Source organism: Empidonax traillii, unplaced genomic scaffold, assembly GCF_003031625.1.
Source record: "Empidonax traillii isolate 1590-97213 ecotype Southwest subspecies unplaced genomic scaffold, ASM303162v1 scaffold56:size2478089, whole genome shotgun sequence".
Classification (NCBI taxonomy): Eukaryota; Metazoa; Chordata; class Aves; order Passeriformes; family Tyrannidae; genus Empidonax; species Empidonax traillii.
Genome location: NW_020955249.1, coordinates 2,333,534 through 2,356,831, shown reverse-complemented (window position 1 = coordinate 2,356,831; position 23,298 = coordinate 2,333,534). Strand labels below are relative to the sequence as shown.

At 42.2% G+C, this 23,298-nt stretch overlaps 1 protein-coding gene across 1 annotated transcript; it reads right to left on the bottom strand.

Annotated features, from left to right (window-relative positions):
* Positions 1-15,682: 15,682 nt before the first annotated feature.
* Positions 15,683-23,097, bottom strand: ERH (ERH mRNA splicing and mitosis factor). Its single transcript, XM_027879717.1, has 4 exons — positions 22,974-23,097; positions 19,954-20,041; positions 18,725-18,845; positions 15,683-16,183 (listed from the first exon to the last, which is right to left on the bottom strand). The coding sequence occupies exons 1-4, from the start codon at positions 22,974-22,976 to the stop codon at positions 16,081-16,083; spliced, it is 315 nt and encodes a 104-aa protein (XP_027735518.1). The 5' UTR covers positions 22,977-23,097; the 3' UTR covers positions 15,683-16,080.
* Positions 23,098-23,298: the final 201 nt, after the last annotated feature.

Below are 23,298 nucleotides of genomic sequence, written 5' to 3'. Positions count from 1 at the left end.
TAAAAATGTAACTCTACCTGTTTTTGCATATGTTCTTCTGAGGTCAGCTCCCCACTGCTCACTCTGCTGTCAGCCAAACCGTTGCTTTATCTAGACATAGACCTCTCCACACATCATCTTTTGGAAGCCATTGGTTTCCAGTGTATTTTAGCAGTTGCTGAAATGGAGGTACATTACAAAAGTCTGCTTTTAAGTGTGGGCAAACTGAACTTCTCCTCAGAATAAACAAAGTCTTGTCCAAATTCATTATTAGCATACTTTCCATTTCCTTTGCACTGAAGGAAAGGAAGAACAACGTTATCTCTGCTTTCTTCTCCAAGGTCCATGCAGTGCCATGTTTTGGAACAGGACTGTGGTAGAGTCCCCAAATTTGTCCCAGTCTTGCGTTTCTTTAACAGTTAGAACAAGCAGCTGCTCGCTCTTGTTTTTCTGTTTATTTTAAGCAGCCCCCTAGACTGTCAAGACAGAGCATTTGCATTGGTAATGCCTTTAAAGAAGACTGGTTTTGTATCAGAACATCCAATGTAATTTTGTTTGCTGTGAACCAATGGGGGTTTATTTAAGAGGAGCTGAAACTACTGTTGTACAGAAATCAATTTCAAAAGGTTTATTTTCCTCACTCACTTGTAAGTTGCTCTTTGCCAGATGTAATTTATGTGGAACCCAGATTTGTTTTCCTTTTTCTTCATAAAGCATGTGCCAGAATCTGTTTAATGCCTGGAATAAAATCCATTTTGAAACAAGTGTTTCAGCCAGTTCTTATTCCCTCTAACTTCCTCTAATGGAAAAGAGCATCCTTTTTTGCCTGGTCTCCTACTCTGTCTCTCCCTGGGTTTGTTCCCCAGACACGAATACCGCAGTTCTCTGCGTGGGTTCCTGGCGTGCTTCTGGAGGGATACTGCTGGAGCTGGCAGAGATACTTCCAGGATACAATGGCATATCAGTTGAAGAGGACTTAACAAGTCCTTCTCAGCTGGATAGGCAGACAAATATCCTTTCTGGCGATTAATGGACTGACTGACACACTGAAAGAAATAGCTGAGGGTGGGGAGAATTAATTCTTCCTGTTACTGGATCTTTTCCTCAGGCTATCAGCCTGCCTATTTTTTACATAAGCCTCCCAGAGACCTTACTTCTACCTCTTGGCTTGAGGGCAGAGAAACATCACCACCCACAGATGCCTCCTTGAATGTGTGTTGCTGAGCCTCAAATACTGTAATTCCCCAAGGGGTTGAGTAAGCTTTCCTAACCTCACATTATTAAAAAAAAAAAAAAAAAGAAAAGCCCAGCCAGAAATGTCAGTTGGAGACTTTAAGTTTAAAATTGGGGATTAACTGCCTGCTAGGCTTTTTCAAACTAGGATGAGCTGGGTCTGCCCCTATAGAAAGTAGCTGAAGCTGCTAGAGCACGTGTCTCAGGAAGAAGAGATGTCAGTGAAGGTATTCTGGAAGTCATCTGGTGTGGGGGGAACCAGTGCTTCTCCATGGAGCCCAGTAGTATATCTGGTGTTTGAGTGCTGTGGGAACTCAATAAAAAGGAGAGGAGTTGTGGCTTTCTCTCTTAGTTCTGCCTCTGTAGCAGATCATAGTTGGACTGTGTCCCTGGAACCCTGCCCTGCACACCCTGAGCGATGATCACCAAAGTGTCCTAGAAACCAGGGGGTTCTCAGGCTGTAATGATGGCTGGGAATACTTTAATTAGTCCTGTCTTGGAAAATGATACACTGATCTTCTGAAGGGCCAGACTGGGGGGGAAGCTTGGAGGGAAGGAGAAATGGGTGAAGGTTGAGTTACCCTCTGAGGAGGATAGGGTCAAACATGCAATGGTCTGACACAAACATGACATATGTAGAGTTGAGTTTGAATTTGAGAAGAGCAGAGTTTGGAGTGTCTCAAAAGGAACTAGAACCAAGTATGGGGAAAATTATAGGGCTATAACTTCTTTGCAGTAGCCTGAAAACATACAGTCACCATGTCCTCAGCAGTCATACAGCTGGGTCAAATTTGGTAGATGCTTTGTCTAACAAGGCAAATCATGTGTTATTTGGTTTTGCTGCATGTTTGTTTGTTTTGTTGTGGTTTTTTTTTTTTTATTAATACTCAAATACTTCATTTTAGCATTCACAAAGCAGATTGTTATCTTAAAAGTAGAGGTGTTATCCAAGCTACATTCAGTAACAAATCTAGGGGTTAAGAGACCATTTTTTTCTGCAGTCTGTTAAAAGGGAATTGCTTGATGCAGAGACCTTTTGGGAATGTCTCTTCATTCTCAAAACCCTCTGCTACTGGGCTGCAGAGTGTGTGGAAGGGGATAACTCTGTCCCTCTAACTGGACCCCTTCAGCCTTTTAGAAGTACATACTAAGTGCAGAAAACCTGACTGCTGCTCTTCTTTTGGGCAAGCATCCTAACATGCTTCCTGCATCCTTTCTCTTCTAGTCTCTATTGCTCGGTGAACACAACTGAAGAGCTCTTGTATCCCTCTCCTTTAGGGGACCTAAGATTCATTCCTTCAGTGTGACTTGTGAGCACTTAAAACAGAAGCAAAGGAGCCCTGGAGAACTGCAAATATTGTAATTAGATGTTTAGATATACCTAAAACCCCCCTTGTTTTCAGTGTGTTTGTTTTGCTGCTATAGTAGCAAAAACCGGCAGTGGGCTGCCCTGTGAAAATAAACAGGATATTTGCAGCATGCTGGGCTTTGGCTCTGCTTCTCCAGTGGAGAACTCAGTGCCCATGTGCAGGCAGGAGGCATTACCCCTCCATCACTCTGGTAGCTTGAGTGCAAGGTAGCGCCATCCACCTTTCCAAGACTTTCTTTCTCTAAGGTGTTCTGCAAATGCCTGTGATACAGCCCAGAGCTGTGTTAAAAAATGTTTCTGTGCTGCAACATGTTGCAAAGGAGCCACTGGGCAATGGGAGTCTGAGTAGGGGAGGGAAGTGAACAACCTTTTGCTTTTTTGACTGATCTGCATTTGTTTGAGTAATGCTGTTTAAATCTCACCAGTGACTGACCAGTAATTAAAACCAGACCAGAACAAGGTAGTATTTCTGTGCTGAAAATGACACTGGGTAAGTGTTCAGACTTGCTATTTTTGAGACATCCCATCTGAATGGAAATAGTGGCTTCTGCTTGACATATTGATGAAACTTGTGCTTTACAAATCTGAGTCATTAAATTAAATCCAGCTTCATCTGTACTGCATGGTGAAAAAAAAAAAAAAGAAAGAAAAAGAGAAAAGATAACAAAAATAATCCACTTGAGACCAAATTGTGGTTTTAATATGATTTTGGTGAAAACCAGCTTCTCTGGTTTTGATTTCCATGGAAACTAGTACAGCAGCACTGCTTACCACTGCCTGCAGCAGAGCTGGGCTTGGCAGTAACAACAGCAGCAGTGCACTGGGTGATGAGCTGGCCAGTGCCTGGGGGAGGCACAAATTCATGACCATGAAGTGAATAAAATGGGTTCACTGACCCAAAAGGCCACCCATGGATCCCTCTGCACCTCCACATTTGTCTCTACTTTCTTCTTCCAAGGGTTCTTCTTCCTGAATTTTGTGTTCAGAGCCCAGGGATGCTTTGCCTTCTCCCCATCTCAGTTTCAGTTGATGGATGTATCTGAGTATCCCCTTCCCTGTAGCAGCCTGATCTTCTTGTAAGCATGGTGGCTGCTGCCTCCTGGGGTGGTTTTGAGCTCTCACAGGCTTCATCCCAACTCTTGAGATCCCTTTGCACCTCACGCCCTGCCATGTCATGTCACTGCCCCACGGGGCTGCCATGGGGTCTCCTGATGATTGTTTAGTTTCAGCCTGCAGACCTTCTGCTGTCTGCTGTTGGCTTCCCTTCAGCATCAGGGTAACCAGAACTGTCCCTGCAGCATAGTTGTATTTTGGAAGTTCCCACAAAAGGTTTCAAAGAAGTGGGATAGCTGCATGCAAAGCACAGAGAGCAGCTTATTTGAAGAGGTGACATCTTTTTACAGTTCACCAGACTGTGTGTGTATTTCTTTACCCACCTTGTTTCCCAATCTTCCCAACATATAATGAGGACAAACCAGAAATCATGTCAATGCTGGTATATTTTGAAGGTAATGGCTTGCATTTCACCCTTGCTGAAGAGAAGCAGTGTTGTTCCCAGTGCTGTGCTGAACAGAAAAGCAGTGGAAGGGGAAGTGCTGAGATAGATATGAAGACACACAAACGTGGCCATGGTTTCTAGAGTGGAAAAAACGGGAAGATGCCTGATGAGTGCCTTTCAGCCCAATCAGTAGTAGAGCAATAGGATGAAGAAGAAAGAAATGTGAAAGGAACAGGAGTCTTCCTGTGATGTCTAGGGGTGTTTCTAGGACAAGACTGTGTATACACTTGTCGCACTGGGGAAACAGACTCGATCAGAACTGTTCCTGCTTGGACTAAATTCCTGTTGGCTTTAAGAAATGTGAGTGGCAGGGAGAATGCTGCTGGCCAGTCACTGGCTTCATGCATGGCAGGAGCAGCAGTAAAGAGCTGGACAAAAGGCAAGTGTGAGACTGAGGGCTAGAGGGCAGCTTTGTGGTTATCCTGCTTGGTATTTCTTCAGCAACAGACACAGGGAAACTGGTAATGTAGCATTTAAATCTTGAAGTAGCTACTAGGAAGGAGAGAAATACAGCTAATGCTTGAATCAAGTTTGCTTTCTGTAGTGACAGTGTTCAGGGGATGCTCTGTACAGATCCTCCCTCAGTATCCAGCATCACCCCTCTTCCCCTTTGAAACACCCTACCTATCTCAAGTTAATACACTGTTTAATACACTGATACTTCTCTCCATTAAAATCATCTTAATGACAGCAGTAGATGAAGGCCTGACTATGTGGGCTTACCATCTGGACTGCCTCTGCTGCTCAGCATGCTGCAGGATGGGGAGCGTGTCGATATTTCAGCGACTCAGACGTGGAGGGATCTATTTGAGGCCGAAGTCGTTTTTTTCAGGTAATTTCTCAGATTTTTGAGGAGATGTAGCAAATTGTAGCAGAGACTTGATTCCAAATTGTTGGGTTTGCTCAGCCTGGTGTATTAGGTTTGCAGGCTGCTTTATCCTTTCAGCCAGCCCTTAGTAGTTCTAAGCCATCCCCTGGACCAGGCTTACTGGCACAGGCTCGCATAGTGCATCCTGACTGTGGGTGGAGATATTCAGCTGCCACAGGGGAGTTGGGTTCCTTGCTCTTACCTCCTGCCATATCTAGGATTTTCATGGAACCTTTCCCTCCAAGAGTGTTGTTTAGTCTAAATCACTCAGCCTGTGAGAGCTGATGATGCAGAAGCCATAACATATCTGTTGATGAAAACGGGGAATTACAAATGCAACAGATGTAGCTAAGTCTAAAAGCATACCAAAGGGTCTTCTGCTTGGAGTGGAATGACGGAGTGTGAATGTTCAAGCTGGGTCTTTCACAGCTCCTCTCCAGGCTTCAGTGCAGCATGTTCAGTCTTTTGTATTTTTTCTCTCTTAAACGCTACTGTGCCAAGATTTGTTGTGTGCAGTTCTTTAACTGGAGACTGCACTGTTACAACTGCTGACAAGGACAACCAAATGATCTCAAAGTCCCTCTAATTACCCAAAGCTGAAGTGTCACCTCTGCTTTCTGTCTGAGGAGATGAAAGCAATGTTCAAAGAGACCCACTTAATACCTTAGCATTTTTCAAAGCAATCAACTGTTCTAAGCTCTTTTCACCCCAAGCAATCTAAATGCTAAATAGATATTTAAAATAATTATCATCTCTAAGATGAGGAGCCATTTTTCCCTGCAAACACCTGATGCTCATTAGCAACATTTAACGTGTCACACGTCACTTCTGTTTACTCTAAATTTTTGTGGCAGAAGTTTGTCAGGTATCTGCAAGTAATGAGCCTATGCTGAAGAGTTTGGGGAAGCCTCTGGAGCACAAATCCTTTGATGTGAGAGAGAAGGGGTCTGGATTTCCGTAAAACTCTTCCCTTTCCCCACTCCCATCTTCATTTTGATCTTATTAAAAATAAATAGTGCCAGTGAACTACACCAACCTGGAACCAGCATAAGCCAGGCCCCCAAACCAGAGGTGAGCTCAGCCTGGAGGAGCAGGGTGGTAGAAAAGCTGGCTTCAGCCTGTCTTTGCAGCTTCTCTTTCCCAGGGCAGAATGGGACACAACTGGGACACTGGTGGCTGCGTGCAGCGTCCAAGAGCCCTTGACAGGCCCAGCAGCTGCCAGCACAGCTGTAGCCCCTTTGCCCATGAACCTCTCTAGCACATACTGAGCTGTGAATCCCACGGGGCTGCTGCAAGGCTGGTAGAGCAGCTTTCTCACCACGAGCAGAGTGTCCTGCTGAGGGAAGTCCATAGGAGGGGTCTGCTCACTGTACCTGATATGGCTGTCAGGAATCTCTCCCACCCGTGTACCAATGCAATATATCAATGAAGGAACAGACTCTTTGGGAAACTGGGGCTGCTCAGGGTGGAGCTGTTCTTAGTTCTGCCTGCTAAAGCTGTTCTGCTTCGTAGCTCACATGATAGTAAAGCTTGGTTTGAACAAAGAATGTATGATTCTAGCCTGGTGGTTGGAGAGCTTTGTATCTTTGCAGCAAGGCCTGGAGTCTGAGATTGCTTCAGGAATTACTTTGCATTTTTATTCAGTAACCATTTAATTTCAAGCTCATAAACAGCCTTTGGAGCAGTGCCTGGAACACAGGATCTTCCTGCAAATACCCCAGCTGCTACTAGAAAACTATAATTACTCTTTCACTCTGGTGCAGGCCATCCTCAGATATTCCATACCAAGGATTTCAAAAGAGCCTCACCATAAGACAGTATTTTTGCCTGTAATCCCTTCCTGCCAGCCCCAGACAAGCCTTTAGAGTTTGGTGAAATAGAGAAAGCAGTGACTCTTATTTTTCCATTTATTTTCAATGGCCGTGTTTTGAGAAGGCTTATCCAGTCAAGGAAAGTGGAGGAACACCTTGTTTATGAGTTCCCTTAGTACTTACTCTCAGAGGTGCCTCAACACAACTGAGACTAAAACGCTTCTGGATAGGTCTTGAAGCAGATCCTGAATTGTGAAGACTGAGATGTGCATATTTGAGGTGAATCCAGCTTTGGATAACAGTTTAACAGAGGCTTTTTGGATTCCAGTGTGAGATCTAACAATTCACATTGCACCTACACCCCTTGGATCTGGGCTTTTGGACACCATATGTTGTCTGGGGTACAGCTGGAAAAGAATCTGAAATCATCTGACTTTGAGTGCTATGTTTTGGCTAGGATGCCACAGATACTTTCTAAAGTTCTTATTCAAATGTCTTATTTGAATAATATGTGTTTTATTAACACAGGGGTTCTTATTCTGTAATATACTGCAAACAAGGCTGAAGGTCTCAAGTGAGTGGAGTTCATGGGACCCTTTGATGGGTGTGCTGTGCATGGTAATGCTATCATCTATGACCTCTGTGACCTCAGTGCCTCCAGATACCATGTTCGTTATTAAAAAAGATCATAAAATCTCAAAGGGGTTTTTTGGTGTTGCTCATAGGAAAAGCAAGCACTGCTGTAGGAATTTCCTCTGAATTAAATAGTAATAAAACCTGACCTGGAGGACTGTGAGCACGTGTGAGAAGGGTTACTTGGAGGCTCTCCCTCATACCCCAGGGTCCCCACCACCTGATCTGTTCAATCGCTTCTTAATCTGACCATAATCCCAGCAAGCTAATGAAAGGGAAGTGGCAGGGAAGGCTCGGTGCCTGCTGCAGCAACGAGTGACCAAGCAGATCCTCAAAGCTGTAAAAGCTTTTAAGGAGATCAATATTCCCTGTGCACTCATTTCTAATTGGGCTTTATTGCAGTCTCTGATTCATGTAGTTCATTAAATGGACTCGGAGTTTCTATAACTAAGTTTATACTCCTAGGGCATAGGATCAAAATAGCAGCAACAAGCAATTGCCAAGGCCCCTAGAACTCATCTGGAGAAGTAATTGCAAGAGTGCTGAAGTATTAGATTTCAAAGAAGCGTGGATATGGCTAAATCAGTATTATTAATTACATTTAAGTTTACAAAAAAAAGTTATCTGCCATGTTAAGAGTGACTTTATAAACCACCCAGTGCCATGAAGTAGGTATTTCAACTAATTTGTAGTACAAGTTGCATTCTTGGGGCAAGTATTTTCTGAGTCTTCATGAAGTTCATGAGTAAGCAGCTCCTAAAGAGTAACTACATCAGCTAGAGTTACACCATCTCCAGTTCTCTCCTTTCCATTACACTCATACCCAAAACACCAAACTCACAGAAACGAGGAAAATACGTACAAAATACATGGAGAACAACACTGCATATTGCAACTCCTTACCTACCTTAGGTCTGCACAGACACTTTGATCTTCCCTACAAAACATTTGTGGAAGATGATACGTAAAAGAAATACGACACAACCCCCAGTACCAGAGTGCTTATGTGCATCTGGTCAGATACAAGTGCTACACAGCCCGTTTGCCTGGTTCCCTCAGTGACACACACCAAGTATCTAAGGAAAAATGTGAGAACAGGGCGATTGCATGGTGCTGCTCTCCCAAAACACTCTCAGGGCCCTCAGTAACTTCTGATGCATTGACACCCTCAGCCAGTGCTGCTATCCTTGGATTTAACAGCCATGATGCGTTTCTTTTTATAAGTAAATAGGAAGAGGGTGTGTTTCAATTCTCTGAGGATCCTCTGCATTAACTAATTAGCACTGCTTAGTTAGGGTGAGAGTCATTTTTTGATGGAAGGTAGGGCAGGAGATACCAGGTAGGTCAGTGCATGTGTGAGGAGGGAAAGGGGCAGCTGGACCAAAGTGTTGAGCTGGTATTGGGCTGGGACTTGCATTTTACTCTTACATTACATTACCAAAAGAGAGTCTAGGCAAGTCACATAGGTAGTTTTTTTCAATCTGAATTAGGCATCAAATACCTTCGAGGCTGGACCTCCATTCTACCTGCAACTAGATTTACATGATGTCTAACTTTTAAAGACAGCATGCCTGGAAGTAGTAATGAATTTTCTACAGGAACAGTTTAAACAGAGAAGCTGGATTTAGAAAGCTTAAAATGTTTCATTTGAGGTGTCTTTGGGGGCAGGTGGAGGCTGACAAAAATTCTACTGGCTTCTATTCCCCTACAAGAGGAATCTGGGCCTCTAAGTGAGCTGCCTACGCATCCTGCACCAAGGAAGAGTGGGGTCTGAGGAGTGGGACAGACAGTGGAGCCAGCATGCTGAGTAGGGAGCTGCCTAGGTTATACAACGTGCTAACAAAACGTTTAGTCCATTAATTAGAAGATGGAGGGAGGTACCTATATACCTCCTGGAGCTACAGCTGACCTGATTTGGTGCCTTTCTGCCAAGAAGCAGAGCAACACAGTTTTTTGGTTAACGTAGCTCCTGCTCTGCTTATTTCAGACAGGCTTTTAGTTCCCTGGAATATCCAGGGTGAGTGTCCTCATTAAGATCAAATACTTGGTTATTCCCATGTGTTTCTTTCTCAAGCTTTCTAGCTGAAGTTATTTCAATTTGTACAAATAACGAATGCTTTTACTTGGAGATCATAGAGGCAAGGAATAGAGTGATCAACAAACAATTGTGTTGTAAACACAAAAAAACCCCACATGCCATTTTAGGAGGCAATAAAGGATTTATTTCTGATTAAGAGTAAGGAGATATCATTATCACAGTACGAAAGACTGGTAATCTTCATTTAGAGCTGCAGGTGCAGTTGTTTCATTGAACTATGTTCAATCAAAGACAAACTTAGACAGGAAAACCTGCAGAAAACTGCTATGATGAGCAGGAAACAAACATAAAGTGGATAGAAATTGAAATTAAACTCACTTGACCTAGAATCTAGAAGGATACTAGTGAGCTGAGAAGTGTGTTCTAGAAGAGCATTACAAACCAGGCAAGGAAAGCAGCATTGTTTTGGCACTGGCTAAACTTCTACAGATTATGAGAATGGAGAAGAAACAATTCTGGATTTGAGAAATGCACTTCTTTGAAGAGAAGACTTGGACGCTGACTCAGCTTGCTACACCCTGGTTAGTGCTTCTACTACATTCCAGTGGAATAGATGTACAGGCTAAGAATTACCTCAGAGACCAAGTTAATGTGCTGAGAGATAGAGATTCTCTCTGCCTCCACTTCCGTCCTGCTCCAAGCCTGAGAGCAGGCATAACTAAAAACGAAATTTGGAACAAGATTTATGTCTAGTCCTAGCAGCATTGATTTTCCTCTTTCCCCTGCAAGTACCTTACTGGGTACTGCATTAGGATGCCTTTGTCTCCAGTGAGATTTGCAGGAGACTGAGGTGGAGGCAGAGGTGTGATTGTTTTTCTTCTTCATTGCCACACGTGGTCTGCTTCTTACTTTCTCCGGGTATTTTGCAATGTCCTTCAGCTTTCCCTAGCAGTGTATTACAGAGTCCTGAGGCCTTTTCTCTCTTACACTGATTTTTTTTTTTTTTAATTTATTGAGGGCTGGAAAGAGGGGGGAGTGTGGAGGGTTGCATCTGGGTGGCAAGTCTGATGACCTCCAGGGACTAAACCTCTGTGACAACGCATTATTGTCAGTGTCCCATGTGAACCTTCATTCATACAAAGAGAGTATCAGAACAGAATCAAATCTGACTGTTCTGCACTCTGCCTTTATCACTGAGGAGCAGCTGCACTTTCTGTAGCCTAGCGAATATTATTCTTGTGTCACCTAAATCCACTCATGGATACTTGATGTCCTGCCGTTTTCAGCACTGTTCTAGGTGGCCCAGGGAACACTGAGTTCAAGTGCCTGCATGAAACTGGTCAGAATAGAAACCCAAAGCTTAGATTTCCCATTTTTCATTATATGGGATGCTTCAATAGTGACTCCAATAGAATGGCAGATAATTTAGGTTGGAGAAAAGCTCCAGAAGTCATCTAGTCAAATCCTGCTCAGGGTGGGTCTAACCAGATCAGATTGCTGTGTCCAGTCAGCTTTTGAACATATCCAAGGAGAGATATTCCCCAGACTCTCAGGGCAAGAGGTTTGTGTTAACTGTGTGTGAAACCCAATCCCCTAGGTAACTAAGAGGATAATAAATTAAATTTAGGAGCCTGTTTCCTGCGCAGTTAATGAAGCAATGCAGAATCAGGAATTAAATACACTAGATGGAAGCACAGGTGCACTAGGGATCTGGGCTGTATAAATGCTGTATTTAGTCAGTGGTAGAGTCCAGAAACACAGCCTCTAACTACACAGCCAAATTTTTCACTTCTTTTGGTCTTATTGACTTACCTGGCACAAACACAAGGCATGCAGCAGCTACAGAGTTCCAGAAGCTGTGTATGTGTGTCACTGATGGCTGATGCTAAGGCAACAGTCCGTAGTAACAGTCTTAGCTGGGAGGACTATGGAGACCCTGCGAGGGGTGCAGCACCAGATCAACTAGGGTGTGTACAGAACTGACAACAAAACCCTCGCTAATGCTCCACCACGAATGGCATATGGAGCATGCAAGTTTTACCTGCATGTCAGTGCAAACTCAGCACAAATAGTTGGAATAAAACCTATGAATTGGAGCTTCATTCAGATAAACTGTTCCTACAGACATCATTCAGATTACAGAAAACTAATTGCTAGAATCCATTGTTTTCCTATAACAAATCCAGACAGGTCTTACTTTAATCCCTTTCAGACACAGTAAGGAAAAAGCATTTATTAATAGATGAGAATAGAGAGCTGCCTTGCACTACGCAAACCCAAACACCTCCATTCACTGAATTTCAGTGGCAGATTAATTCCCTTGCTATTGCCATGAACGGTACATTATATGTGGCCAACACTAAGTAACATTATAACAGACAATACATTCAGTGTAGAAAACCTGACAGAATTGACTAATATTATAGAGGTGTAAAATAATTTTCTATTTCAACAGATTTACTCTTGCAGTTTATGTACAGCTAGTACAAGTTATTTATCATTTTACCTTGAGACAAAAGCTGAAGTCAACAGTTCTGGACTTCAGAGGCAAGTGGGTACCTAAGGCAAGTAGCTCAGATGCTCAGTGAGGCTGAGAAAGATGCTGAGGATCTCCAGCCTCATCCATAGCCTGTCTCATGCTGGAGAATTGCTAAATTATGCTCCCTGATCCCCCAAATACTCCCTGCTCCCCCCAACCTATGATAATAGTAAAACAATTTGTTTGAATGCTCACCAGGGTCCAGAAGACACTTAACAGCTTCATAGCAGTCAAAAGCAGGAGCTTGAAATTACTCTGTGCTTGTAACCCAGCTACCCTCGATTTTACTGTTCATTACTGTTCTTGATGGATTGTTTGAGTTTTCAACGTAGCTGAGTTTCAGTACAATCAGGCCCTTACTCAGTGGGGATTGCAAATTTATGTAACTGTTTATATACTCTAAAGCAAAGCAGCTGGAGCAGTGCATCACAAAATAGCACAAATTGCTTGGCATACAGTAATGGGATCACAACCAGCAAATCTGCAACTTTCTTAACCTTTTCTAATGTAAGTGAAGAATCTGGTGGTTCTTTCAACCTAGAAAATACTGTGGGTAGTTAAGGCTCCTCTTGCTGTAAAGAGGTTTATTAGTTACTAATAAGGATAACAAGGTGGTCTTGGCTACTACTTAGCTTTTCTCCTCTGTACGTGACAGCAGTGTTAAGCACAAGAGCCAACAGATCTAACAATGGGGATGCCACTACTTTCCTGCCCAGCTTACGGTGCGTTGTGATGGCTGTCAAGATTTCAGTCTATTTTAAAAGAACATGATCATGGAAATAACAGTAGACAAGTATTTTAAGTATCTAGCTTATTTACCATCAAAGCAGGAATACAAACTCACTTTTGCTTTTCACAGTTCCCCTTCAGCATACTGAAGGAGGATGTAGAATGGGATACCTATAAGAGAGAGATCTTGTTTTTTTGGTTTTTAAGTGACCAGCTACTTTGCTTGTCAGTGATGATTGGCAGTCCTGTTCTCCCCTTCCCCACAAGACCCAGTGTCTCTCGTACATAGCATGAAGCAACATTATGCCTTTCAACAGCAGGGAACTGCTAGATCAGCTCAGCCATCACACAGAACTTCACCCTACTATTCAGTGAGCAGCCATGCTAAGAAATTAGTTGTACTGTTCCAGTCATGTGTCAACTTGAAATCCGTAACAGGCAGTCCAGAGACTGTGGGAGGACTTCCCTATTCCACGATAAGCAAAGAAGCAGCATGGTTCGGGGCTCCACAAGACAAGCAGAAGTCAGGCAAGCACCTCTGCACTCCTGGCAAATGGATGAGGGCTCATACATCTCCTTGGCTTGAGGCTAGGCTTGCTTAATGAACTTGCCTTTAAGTATTTCCACACTTGGAAATACTAGGTCTCTGAACTCCATTCTTTATCCCTGTTTTACAATACTGTACCACTCTCCTGCAGAAACAGCAAATATAATTTCCTTTATCATTTACTCCCACACTGTGGCAGGCATGACCAGCACTGCTACTTGTGCCTATCCTTATGCAAGAAACAAAAGACAATTAGCTGCAGGCAAAGCACGCATGGGATGGCAGATTCTTTTCTGACATCCTTTATGTAATCGTGCAGTTTTTTATGGCTTTACTTGCAAAATGCTGCTGCTGAGCCTTACTTTTAAAGTTAGCTGAACTTGGGCAAATGATCAATATCAAAGTGCTGTCTGATGCCTCTAAGGAGAGGTGAAACTGCAAAAAGTAGTAAATGCCCTGCTGTCATCCCTTACTCAGTAGGAGCCAAGCAAACTGGAGAGTCATTTTTTACCTGGCCTGTAGAGCAGACTACCTCACTAGAGTGGCAGCCTACTGGCATGTAATAAGTTTCCAAGGGTTCATAACCCTCTTCACTGTATTTCTGAAGGCAGTGATTAGTTGGAGACAACTTTCCAGATTCTTCTCTCTAGCTAATTGCTCATCATGTAGACGCTGCAGCGTTTTTTCTTCCTTTAATTGTAGTTGGTCAGCTGCTCAGTTAAGCAACAAATCATGATGTTTCATGAATAGTTTATCAAGTAAAGCGCAACTCTAAAGGACTGTGGAGAACATCAGCTCAAAAACTATGCATAGAGAGTTTTAACTAATAGCTTATTTCAGAAAAGAAAAAAAGCCTTGTAGCTGGGTGACAAGGGGGAAAAAGGTGATGCCCACGTGCCTTGTCTTAAAATGGCTTACAGACAATACTTTTTTATCAGCAGAAGGCCAAGTCTGGCTCCAGAGTTATAAAAGGAACATTTACTTGCATTTTCCAATTCTGTGAAAACTTCAGTTACTGAGATGACCACAGAAGTTTGTCTGCTAAAAAAAACAAAGTGAATTAACCTTGAAGTTAAAGCCTCTTTACCTTCTACTTTCTAAAAAACGTACCTTCACTAAGTCCCTTTCAAAAAGCAAAAAGGTTTATTACCACCTGCTTTGAAGTACCTTCTTCCTATTTTCTGCTCTAACATAAGAAATTTGTATTTTATACTAGTTTACTGGTCTTAGTTTGCAGTTACTACACTAGAAACAAACTCAAGGAAGATATTTTTTAATCAGACCAAGTTTAGGTTACGTTTGAAGGAAGAGCTATTTTGTGTTCTAGTTCCTGATTACTAGGGATTCAGCATGCTCCTTGCACATTTCACAATAAGGAAAGAGCACAAATTGCTGCTTTTCCTTGAACTGAAAACAAGTTCACAAAATGAGGAAAATATTAAATCACTATTTTAAATATGATAGGTACTGTCAAGGGATGTTTATTTGGCTTAATTGCAGTCTTTGCAGTCAAAGACTGCAAAATTTAGCTCCTTGAATAATCCACCATGAGAATATTGGAATTTTTACCAAAAAAAAAAAAAAAAGTTAAATATGCTAGGAAAGACATGTTATTCTACTATGTGCTATCCAGGAGGATAAGCTATGCAAGCTGTTAAAATAACACTGTTTATATTAAACCAGAATGCTACTCTAGGGGCAATAGCGAATTTTTTAGGTATTACTTACTGTGTCAAGCTAGATATAAAACTTCCATGCCAAAGTATTTACAGATTTAAGTAACCATCAATGGATTAATATACTTCTGACTTACTACATTTTGAAAATCACTATTTATTATAAAAGGAAGCATGTTTTGATGTTAGCAGATTGAATTTATTCCTGGTCACTATAATTCTAGAGTTAGTAGGTCTAATCTTCAACCTGCATTTGTGTTGAGAGAAAAGTTTAACACCTCCTCCCAAGTATCTTTTTAAGACTTTGTGTCTCTTCAATAATTTGATTCCCAGTCTTCAACAGCTATTACTTATCACTTAAATGAAGCTATTTTCATGAAAGCTAAATCCTTATCCCTTATCAGGGGAAAGTTGTGAGCAGACTAATTCTGTGATGCGATACATTCAGCCTGCTCTTATCCATCACCTATCCCAGAGCCTGAATACAAATGTCTCATATAAACATCAAGTGTAGAGTGCAAGAGGGCTGCTGTGTTTCCCAAAATCCCCAGGGATGACAGTATCATGACTAGGCCAGAATTTGAGCTGTTCTGTAATACAGCAAACTGTTGGTTCAGTCCACGTAACCTTTCAACCCTATTCCTTGGATAATAGGGAAAAAAAATATTAGTGGTTTTCGGCAAAATCTGTAACATTCAGCACTCAAATTTAACCAAAGGGTAGTTTTATTTCCCATTAGGACCATCTCAAGGACATAACTGAATGTTGGAAAACCCACAGAAGGGCATATACAGCAAATGTGGTGAAGTACAATGTGAACAGCCCCAAGGGTTCAAATAAAGTAGGAACATTAGCTAGCTGGAGGAAAAAAACCCAAATTAAATCTCTGCAGAAGATGATGTACTTTCTTCTCCATTTACACTGAAAAAAAAGGACAAACCCAACAAAATCCTTGTATCTCTAACAATACATTCAGCCCTGACTAAAGAAGTTATCAAGATGGCAACAGGATGACTATAATACAAAACGTTCACTACTACACTCTGTACACACCTGTTGTCCAAGCCCTCCCCCAAGCCCAGGTGATGATGGTGCCCCCATTATTTGCTTGCTTGCTGGGCCTGCCTGCGAAGGAGGACGTAGATCTTCTCCTTTATCCAGTCTTTATTGTACGGTTGGTATGTCTGAGTGTCAGCACGGTAACTAGAAAGAAGAAAAGGATGAATGTTAATCTGCACTGCAGTACATTTACCAGAAGAACTTCACAAACAATTAAGTGTCCTCAAGTGTATGAAGCAGAAAGTTGTGTACAGATCATAACTAATATCAGAAGTAGATGGGAATTGCCACTTATCAAATGGATTTATCCTATTCCCTAAAAAAGTTACCCAGCAGGTCAGTCTGACCCTGAAATAAAACTACATGTTCCAAGGATTACTGAGTGACTGGATCACAGTGCATCACATTTTAATTCATGAAGACAATTACTTAATGGGAGACAACTAATGGAGAATCTTAGTATTCTAGAGCTCAGAATGAAGAATAGTTCTACCAGGGAACGATCTAATGAGCCAAACACTTCTTCTACACTCCTTCAAGCATTTATTTAAGTTTGCGAGTGTTAAACTTCTGTCTGGAATTTCCTGAAAATTTATAAACCTAAAATTTTCCAGGAGCAAAGGTAGACTCAGAGATGGATGACAAAGGATTCCTGCCAGTTGGCAGTGAGGACAAGCTTTCATCTAACAAGGACACTTCATAAAAAGCAAACTGAAACAAGAACCCACAGATGTGTTTTCTTTGCTGCTCAGGGGTAGTTGATAAAAGCAGTTCCCTAGCAATACCAGCAGGGGCCAGAGAATTCAGGTACTCAGGACACTGTTGAATTGAAGCAGAATGAGACTGAAAAATGAAAGCAAATTGCATGAAGTTATCTCTGTAGATTCATGCCCTTCTTTCTCCTTCAGTCATTAAAGCTGAATATTTTGTTCATGAAGATGGTACTTTCAGTAAATACTTCAAGAACTACTAAAGTCCTAGTCAGACTTTAAATTTTGGTATACATATTTCTGACCAGGTAAGAAAGGTCACTGGTAAGAAACCAAGCAAAAATCTGAATTTAACCCAGTTAACCCAGAACAATTTACAGTTCTTACCTAAGGGAAACACCCTAAGCACACTGTTTCTAGAAAAGCCTTGTTATTTAAACCCCAGCATGACTTGTTCAGGGCCACAGAAAGAGTTTCAGTATATGTTGATACAGCAGTAGTTCTTGTGCAGTGTAAGAAATGTTAGTTAAAAGTTACTGGTTTCTATCCCCCACCCCCCAATCCATTCCCAGTGCTATATCACAAGACCAGACTGCAAGTACTTCAGGCATCTCCATGAACACAGGACATGCCTGATACACCTCGTGATACATGTGCCATCTGGTGGAAAACTAAAAGCTGAAGTAGAATTTGGCATGACACTGAGTTTACAAGCCTTATTAACAAAAGCACAAGACTGTGCTAGAGAACAGTTGCTACCTCCTAAAGCAATTGGCAAGCTTCAGTCTGTTGGATAAACTGTGGTTTTCAAAACTTGCATCAGCCCGGCAATATGACCCCTGATAATCAAAGGTGGCAGAATGTCTAGGGTCAAGCTAACTCTGCAGAACCTGTAAACCCATTTTACTTATTCTACTGAAAACTTTAGCAAATGGCATTTGTAATAAGTCAGTATCAGTAACAGATTCTGTACTGTACATCAGATAACAAAGGAAAACAATCTGATGCTCAGGGTTTTAAAATAATTATTTATTTTTAACTGGAATTAACTGGCAAAGTCTGTTCACTGTGCAGCTACACAAATACTTGCACCAGGATTTCAGCCACAGCAGTACAGCTGCAGGAATGTCTAGCCAGAAACTCACTGGCTTAAAAATTTTCTGGAATTCTGAGATTCAAAGGCCTAATGCTATGTCTTTTGTTACTTAAATATGAGATTTGTATCCTTATTCCTACAGAATTTCTGCAAAGTTGATACCACTATCATAACAAACCGTAAAAATTTATGGTATGGAAAGTACTCAACCTAACAGTAAGTTTTGTTCTGGAGAGTGAAATTTACCATTTGATTTCACGGTACAGTCAGTATGGAAAGTACACAAGATCATCTTTGCTTGCCCACAACTCTGACACACAAATGAGAACTGGAGATAATGTTTTCACAAGAGCATATAAACAATTAGCTAGGGGTCTCTAGAGGATTCATCTGTTCCTCAATCACTGCATTAGCATTTACAGAAACTTCTATCTCACTGTATCTTGCTTAAAATAAACAGCTGGCTGCAATGCACTTGTGTAGACTTCTACTGTACCACTACTACTGCCCTCAGCTGGAAAAAGTTCTGTAACTATTCTGCCTCCTTAGGAATTGGACCAACAGCACAAAGGCACATACAGCCCCAATTTAAATAGATTCTAGCCGTAATAAAATAAGCAGCTGTACTAAACTGTTGGATTTCAGTATCTGAAATGCTGTGAGCTTCAGTAAGACTAAAATCCAACTGGAATTGTCATTTTCTAAGCCCTCCTTAGAGATTTCAATGCAGTTAATTGAAATGGGCAACATGTTATGGCAGCTACAATTTTGCTGCACTACAGTTATTGCAAAAAACACTCAGATAGAACATGTAAGAGTTTAGACGAAGACTTGTGACTTCCCTGAGTCAGTGAAATAGATCTGTACAACTGAACTTACACAAGACAGCTGAGGTCTGCCAAGTCATCAATGAAGTCAAACAATTGGCTGATATCGTATGTAATGGATGGACTGTTGGGATTCATTCTCTTCAGATGTTCTTCATACATTTTACAGACTCCTGCAGAGAAACAAGATTAACAACCCAATGTTAAAAACTGTATTTGCTGAAACTTCTACAACTACTGATCCACAAATATAATGAAAGTTTAGAGATGACTCCCATAAAAGAGACATACTCAAGACTTTGCAGAGTTGAAATTCTTTTGCTCTAGCTATTTGCACTGAAAATCAGGTAAGAGGCATAGAAAGAAGAGTTTTCGTCACGTAGGGAAAAAAGTTTTGGTTCTGTCAACTGTGTACCTTTCCATGCAGTAAGCTCCAATGGACACCTAGAACTCCTTCTAGTAATTTTAAGACAGCAATTACAACATATATTCCTACTGTACAAACACCTGAGAAATAGAAGAACTCATAAGAATGATCATTGTTGAATACAGAGTCAAACAAGGCTACTGAGGTAAGAGTGACAGCACAAGCCTAAATAGTTTTAGTTAATTTAAATCAGTTTTACTTATTTAAGGTCGCCCACAAATAGTTCAGTTATATTTGAGAAGAATGTAATATTAAAGTGAGCATAGCAGCTTTACATGGTCTTTATTATGCTTTTGTTTGCCTTGCAAAACTTCCTGGGACATTAACGTTAACTACAGCTCTGGTATGTCACACTTCTTTCCAAGCTCATTAGGTGACTCAAAGTACTAAAGGTTCTTTACCCTGGCACACACACCAAGAGGCTGTAAATTAGGTATCAACTGCACACAATCTTTTATTTAATATATTATATCTAGTAGTAATCTTCCCTTTACAGTGCTACCACAGAGATTAGTGAGAATTAGGTGCTGATCCTGCAATAAAATGTACTCAAGCAGGTCTGCTGCATGGCCCCGCCAAGAATATTGCGTATATTCTCACAAACTGAATGTGGCTTTATCTAGTTAAATCAAAAACAGATACTGAATACAAAAAGGTAGCTCTAGAACAAATTACAACTAGTTTTTCATTTGCTAGAACATTAGAAAACTAAAAGCATGAGACACTTTTCCAATTATTTTTTTTGTGAATTACCTTTGAAAAACATGAAGAGCAACTTATTTTCTTACTAATTTTGGCGGTATGTTAAAATTGGTAGTTAAAAACTGGTTCTTAAACCCCATGACTTCACCCACCTTCCATGCACTCATTCACCGATTCATAATCAGCATATGTTCTGCCTTCTGGCCTCTTGGTAGGCTGGACAAGTAGAATTGTGTGAGACTGAAAAACAAAACACCAAGAAAACAGGTTACTTGCACAATTTGAATGATTTTTTGTTTGATTTAATTAATTTATCTGAAGGAAGCACCAAAAAGCAGCATAATATTAAAATAGTGAACTAGCAATCAAAGACACATTTTCCGAACAGCATTTACTATTCATATAAGCCGCGTTAACTTGTGTTTCCAATCAGTCCTATCAATCCGTACAGAATTTTAAAATGCGTAAAATCACCAGTAAAGCAGCTACTGTGTTGGAAAAAGATACCATAGAAGTAGTAGTTTCTAATTAGACACAAATGCAAAGCAATAAAGTCAATGTATAAAAGCTATGGCATTAGTGCATTTACTTATTTTATTCCAAATGCAAGCTGTTAGTAAGATTTCAAATGCCCCAATTAAAGTGCAAGGAGGGGATCCAACTTAACCACGTCGTCAATCTCACCATAAAGATTTTAACAACAATAGCTATTTTGAGTTATTAATTTAATTTCAAGGGAACACAAATTATACAACAAATCTGCACCTAGTATTCAAGATTATTTCCTGCAAAACAGATGTACTGGGTTTTCAGACTTCAATGAGTTTACTGAAACAGTAATTATGGCACAGAAAACTGCTGTAAATGTTGGAGTCCATAAGCTTGTTCTTCTGCAGGGAAGACTTAGATGATTGTACACTCTGTGGCTTCCATTATTTCCATAACATTCTTCACTTAGCTACAGCAAGTAAGTTGAGCAAAGAGTGAGCAATTTTTGAAGTGTACGCAATCTGTGATCTAATTAAGAGGTTGCATAGCACAGAAAGTTTGCAAGCACGCTGCAAAAATGGCCATTTCCAGTGCTGCTAATTGGATCCAACATTTTCAGTGCTAATATGTGAAGTGACCACACAACTAAGAGGCAACTGCAGAGTAAGACATATTATTTGGCTTAAATTAATCAGCTTCTGACAGAAAAATCCTGAACCATACTTTGGGCATCAGTGAAGACACCAGTTCAGTGTTCATCAAATGTTATGACAGAAAAGAGAAATGGCAAATACTAGGATTTACAAGAAACATGTAAGAAGAAAACAGGATAAATTCTTGTCCCGTGACTGACAGTGTTCCCATGCTTGGAATAGACAGTTTTCAGTTCTTTAAATTCTGTCTCAAATAACACAGGAGTTGCAGAAGTCCAGGAAAAAGTTACACAGAGTAAAAGAAGCAGCAAGACTTCTGATCAGAAGTGGCAAAAGAGGGGAATTGAGAGCTACACACTGTAACAAGAATCATACAAAGGAGACTAGATAATTTAAGTCCACTCTTGTGTATGCCAGAGGATGCTGGATTTGAAAGGAATTCCCCAAGGAGGCCGGTATCTGGCTGTTTCTAAGTGCACTGTAATGAACATACTTGTCTTGTCAGGGAGTCCAAGTAATTTTTCCTGCACTATCATTTTAATTAGCTGGTCACTGAGGAGCATTAAGTTTATGTATATATTCTGAAATTATCCAAATCATCAGATTAAAAAACTTAAAAAAAAACAGTGAGCCAGACATGTAAGCCAGTTCTTTCAGAACTTCATAGTAGAAATTATTTGGGCTTCTGACTTTAAGCTGTTTATCACTTCAGACACTATACAATATCCATTTCAGAGACTGTCCTGGAAAATATTAAAATTAATGCCATTGGGACCATCTGCATCGTAGAATTAATGCTTTTCAAGCATTTCTTTGGGATCTTCATGTTATTTTACCTTAAGGGACAAAAAAAGGAAACTGTTTCGATAAAATTGCTGGTCCTGCCCTACCACGTAGTCACAAAAAACCGACAAGTTCAGAAGCCTGATGGAAGTTTCCTCCAACTATTATTACCCACCCCACATGCCTCACTGACACAAAACCAAAACAAGGGAAGATCCATAAACCTTCCTGCATTGGCACCACGTTATCTGCAGAAGCCCAGTATGGGCCCAAGGGACATGTTGGATTTCCCTGCATTTTCTTCAAAAGCATAGGTGTACTGGCTGTTAAGCAGGGCACATAATGAGGCACCGTATGTTTGTATTATACCAATTTTGAACTTCTAGAGAGAACTTTACAAGTTATTTTTGTTACCCAAGGCAGAACCCTGTAAAAATGGTTAAGGCAGGGCCAACAGCCAAACTAGAAGGACTTAAACGCTAGGCAGCATGTGTGCAAAGAGGCTTCCACCAATTGTAGTCTAATATTAGACAATAAAGAAAAAAAAAAGCCCCCCAAAAAATGAAAAAGGAAGATAAACACTGATTGCAAGGGTAAGATGTGCAGTGATACAACTAGCAGTAGCACACTGCAGACACCTAAATACCTGGCCGAAGCAAACTGCTTCGATCAAGTGCCAGGCAGATGCGGAGCTTCGCAGCAGACCCAGAGGCAGCTTCCTCCCCCCGTGAGGCAATAACTTGCCGCACCGTATCCTAATTCATTCGGTGAAAGCAACAAACCACGATAACAGGGAGGCCTTCGAGCTTCAGCGTGCCATTCCCATAGCCCACCAACGCACGCTCCCGCCTTTCCCTTCTCCGAGCGAAGGGGAGGAGCAGGGACAGCAGCACGGAAAGCGCCAATCAGCCATTTAAGGCAGACTCGCTCGACGGGCGAGACTGGAGGGAAAGCGCCGCGCTTCCAGCAGCGCCCCGACAAGGGGTCTGAGCTGCCGGGGGGAGGCAGGAGGCCCCGTCCGCCCCTCCACGAGCGCCGCCGCCACCACCACCGCCGCCGCCGCCTTTGTGCCCCCGCCTCGCCCGGCCCTGCCCCGCCAAAAAGTGCTGCCGCCCGCCCGGGCCCGCCCCGCCAGCCCCAGCCTTCCCGGCCGCGGCCCCCACTGGGGAGAGAGGGTAGCGGAGGGGAGCGCAGCCTGTGCGGCGCGGCGGGTCCCGTCCCGCCCGTGGGTCCCGCTCCGCTCTCACCATGGCGGCTCCGCTCCCTCAGCACGCCAGACACCAGTGGCGCGCGCCGATCCCCCACAGGCCCCCGCGCCCGCCGGAAGCGCCAACGGCCGCCACCACAGAGCCGCCCGCGCCACAGCGCCGCTCGCGCACGCGCCCACACGGCCGGCGGGGGCGTGGCGTGGCGCGGCCATCTTTGGTGAGGGTCAGGGTTCCCCGCCAGCCGCCGCCTCGCCCACCATCTTGGGTCCGGGCAGCGCGCCGGCCGGTAGGGCGCGGCCCGGAAGGGGAAGTTCGGCGGTGCCACTCGGGCAGCGGGGGTGGGGCGGCATTTCGGTCCCGAAGC

Coding starts and splice junctions, on each gene's coding strand:
- ERH (XM_027879717.1), bottom strand. Junction 18,846..19,953: donor GGTGAATGAGTGCATGGAAG/GTGGGTGAAGTC, acceptor GTTTCTCTGCAG/GAGTCTGTAAAATGTATGAA. Junction 16,184..18,724: donor GCAGACCTCAGCTGTCTTGT/GTAAGTTCAGTT, acceptor TCTTCTTTCTAG/TTACCGTGCTGACACTCAGA.